This window comes from Gavialis gangeticus, unplaced genomic scaffold (assembly GCF_001723915.1).
Source record: "Gavialis gangeticus isolate Ggan-Ray unplaced genomic scaffold, GavGan_comp1, whole genome shotgun sequence".
NCBI lineage: Eukaryota > Metazoa > Chordata > Crocodylia > Gavialidae > Gavialis > Gavialis gangeticus.
In genome coordinates this window covers 46,522,279-46,525,074 of record NW_017729027.1, presented here as the reverse complement: position 1 = coordinate 46,525,074, position 2,796 = coordinate 46,522,279, and the positions used below count along the sequence as shown (strand labels likewise).

At 56.4% G+C, this 2,796-nt stretch overlaps 1 protein-coding gene and 1 long non-coding RNA gene across 3 annotated transcripts in view; one reads left to right on the top strand and one right to left on the bottom strand.

Moving 5' to 3' along the window:
• LOC109300030 overlaps positions 1-851 on the top strand; it is a 12,539-nt gene extending 11,688 nt beyond the window's left edge. Inside the window, exon 3 of the long non-coding RNA XR_002098099.1 lies at positions 781-851. This is a non-coding gene — a long non-coding RNA (uncharacterized LOC109300030). The remainder of the gene's footprint in view (positions 1-780) is intronic.
• Positions 1-2,790, bottom strand: part of ERICH1 (glutamate rich 1) — a 163,918-nt gene extending 161,128 nt beyond the window's left edge. For both annotated transcript variants that reach the window (XM_019520620.1, XM_019520621.1), the window contains exon 1: positions 2,736-2,790. In XM_019520620.1, coding sequence (XP_019376165.1) covers positions 2,736-2,757 — 22 coding nt within the window. In that variant the 5' untranslated portion in view covers positions 2,758-2,790. The remainder of the gene's footprint in view (positions 1-2,735) is intronic.
• Between the last annotated feature and the right edge of the window lie 6 nt (positions 2,791-2,796).

The following is a 2,796-nucleotide window of genomic DNA, read 5'->3' as shown; positions in this document are numbered from 1 at the left end:
TTTCCCCCTTTACCTGAGGAAAACGCAGATTTCTCATTTTAATGGAGGAACTCATGGATTCTACAGTTTTGCGAAGAGCCCTGTGCAGGCTGGCAGGGCACCATATACAAGTATATGCACATGGCTGCCAGGCATGGAGAGCAGTTTCCATGGGTAAATTAGGGGGTGTGAAGTGGGAATTGAGGCCCCCATAGGAAGGGAGGGAGGGAGTGAGTTGGACAAGGCTAGGGCTCCTGCCCAGCCAGTCAGTGCATGGGGCTTGGGGCCCAGGGCCAGAATGCACAGCCACAGGGCCCTGATGAGGAGTGGGATAGGACTGTAGGTGGGGGGTGGGGTCAGCTCCCCAGCACTACATATAATCCCAGAGAGACCTGTGCCCCCCAGATCTGTGCATGGGGCAGAGGTGGATGCAGGCAACCCGCTGCAGGCTTTGGCTCCCCCTCCTGCTGCCCTCCCACAGGGCCTAGGCGGCCCAGCAGGTGTGACCTGGTGCTGCAGGGCACATCAGGGAAGCTTGTTGCCGCTGTGAGCTCTGCACTGCCCTGGTGATGTGTCCCTTGCACGCACAGCAGAAGCAGGGAAAACAACCCTGTGCTGCCACCCTCTGCTGCTGCTGCATGGGCAGGGGATGCCTTACCAGAGCAGCGTAGAGCTTGCAGTGGCAAGCAGCTTCCCTGTGTGGCCCCACTGTGCCCTGCAGCACCGTGTCATACCTGCTGGGCTGCAGAGTCCCCAGGGGACAGCAGCAAGGTGGGGAGCCTGCGCCCACCCTGTACACAGAGGCACTGGTAGGCTTCCAAATTGCTTTAAAATTGTAAATGTATCAAGAAACCGTTGTGTTCACCTGATACCTATATTAGTGGTCTTTCATTTTAAATCAGAAATGTTGGGTGTCTATCAGAGAATTTGCAATTTTCTTTTTTTAAATCGGGGAGAACCAGGATCCTTGATCATCATCACCCTCTGAGACCTGTATGACCTGAGTTTGTATATCCTGTCTCAGCAGGTCATACAAACACTTTATCAGCATCTCCTGGTCAACTGTATCCATGCCTTTGTAATCTCAAGGCCAGACTACAGCAATACACTATAGCCCAATAGCACATAGGGCTGCCTTTGAAAATGGTCCAGAATCTGCAGCTGGTGCAGAACTGGGCAGCCCAACTTCTGATGGGGGTAGATCTGGTCTGGGCTCAACATGCCAAAGGGACCACCTTCTCTGCTGTGCCCATCATGATCAAAAAAGTCAGCTGAGAGTACCATGTCCTGCAAATACCATCAATATGCCAAAGTGTCTTTGTCTAAAACATGTGGGAGGTCATTACCAGCAGTCCATCATCAGCTCTGGAACTCTCTCCATCTTGAGGCCCACCACAGCCTGAGTCTAGGCATCTTTTGGAAGCACTGCAAGACCTTCCTTTCTGAGCAAACATGTAGCAAACAAAAATTAGGCTGAGATACCGTCTGTGGGAGGAGGAGGTTTCCATTTTGTGTTAATATTTTAGTTCCCTTGTAAGTCATTTTGCTTTCCTGTTCTACAAAAGTCATTCTGTTCTCTTATTGTAAGTTAAGTAGTCTTAAGTGTCTGCGGGGAAGGGTGGCACATAAATCAAATTAAAAAAAAGAATAAATAAATAATTACTACAGAGCCACATCTACCTAACTACTACAGAGCCAAACTTCAAACAAGTAGTTCCCAACATGGCCTCTGTGTTCCTTCGCAGGCCGTGTCCACACGAGTGCAGATGTTTGTTTGCCCAGGGACAAGAAGCAGTGCTGCTGCTACTTATTCCTTGGGAACACCCATGCCACACACCGTCTGGCAGACAGCAGGTTACCCCAGGTGGGGTAGGGAAGGCTGGGGTCAGCAACTGTGCTGGCCCCAGCAGCCTTACCTGGGGTCCCAGGGTCTTTGGGGAGCTGCAGCAATGCCACCCCTGCAGCTGGGAGCCTGGCTGGCAGCTGGAGTGTGGCTGCGATTGGCCAGGCTCCAGTTTTGGGCAGCACGCGCCGCTGCCACGTACACCCCATTTTTTAAGGCACAGGGTTTTTTTGACAACAGGATCTCCTGGAGTCAACCCTTCCCCCCCACGGTGCCAGGTAGCAGTGTGTGGAACACCAACGTGTGCAGCATGCAGTGCCACAGATGGGTCTGCATTACCACATACCGCACAGCCACAGCCCCAAACCCTGTCACTGACAATACCGTTCACCCAGAAAAGGACTTGGTTACAGCTCCATTCCCTCACCAGCCAGGAAGCGGGCGTCATACTCCGGCTGTTTGAAAACTCCAAGGGGGTTCAGCCACACTCTCACATACCAGCCGGGCCATCCACCTCCAGGCACAGCCCTGCGCCTACAACCCGTCCGGCCTCCATTCCCGCTGCACGGGGGAGGACAGAGACACCGGGCAAAGGCAGCGCTCGGCAAGGCCGGGCCTGGCCGCCTCGGAGAGCCCGGAGCAGCGGGGCGCCAGGCGGCACGGACCAGGCGCGGAGGCGGCGCAGCTGCGGGACGGGCTGAGCCAGGAAGAAACTTCAGGGGGGCGCCCGCCGCCAGCGCGCGGGAGGGGTGCCCGGGACGGCCGCTCAGGCGGGGACATGGGAAGAGGCGGGACGGCCGGACGGCCCCGAGCTTCATCCCTCAGGAGGTCCCGCCCGCACTGCAGAGGGAGACCTCACTCCCCTCCCCCGGCAGCGGCTGCGCCCCGAGCAAGAAGCAGGGCCGGGCCTCACCTTCCCTCCTGCTCAGCGCCATGGCCAGCACAGGACCCGCCGCCTCCGCCGGCGCCGCGCG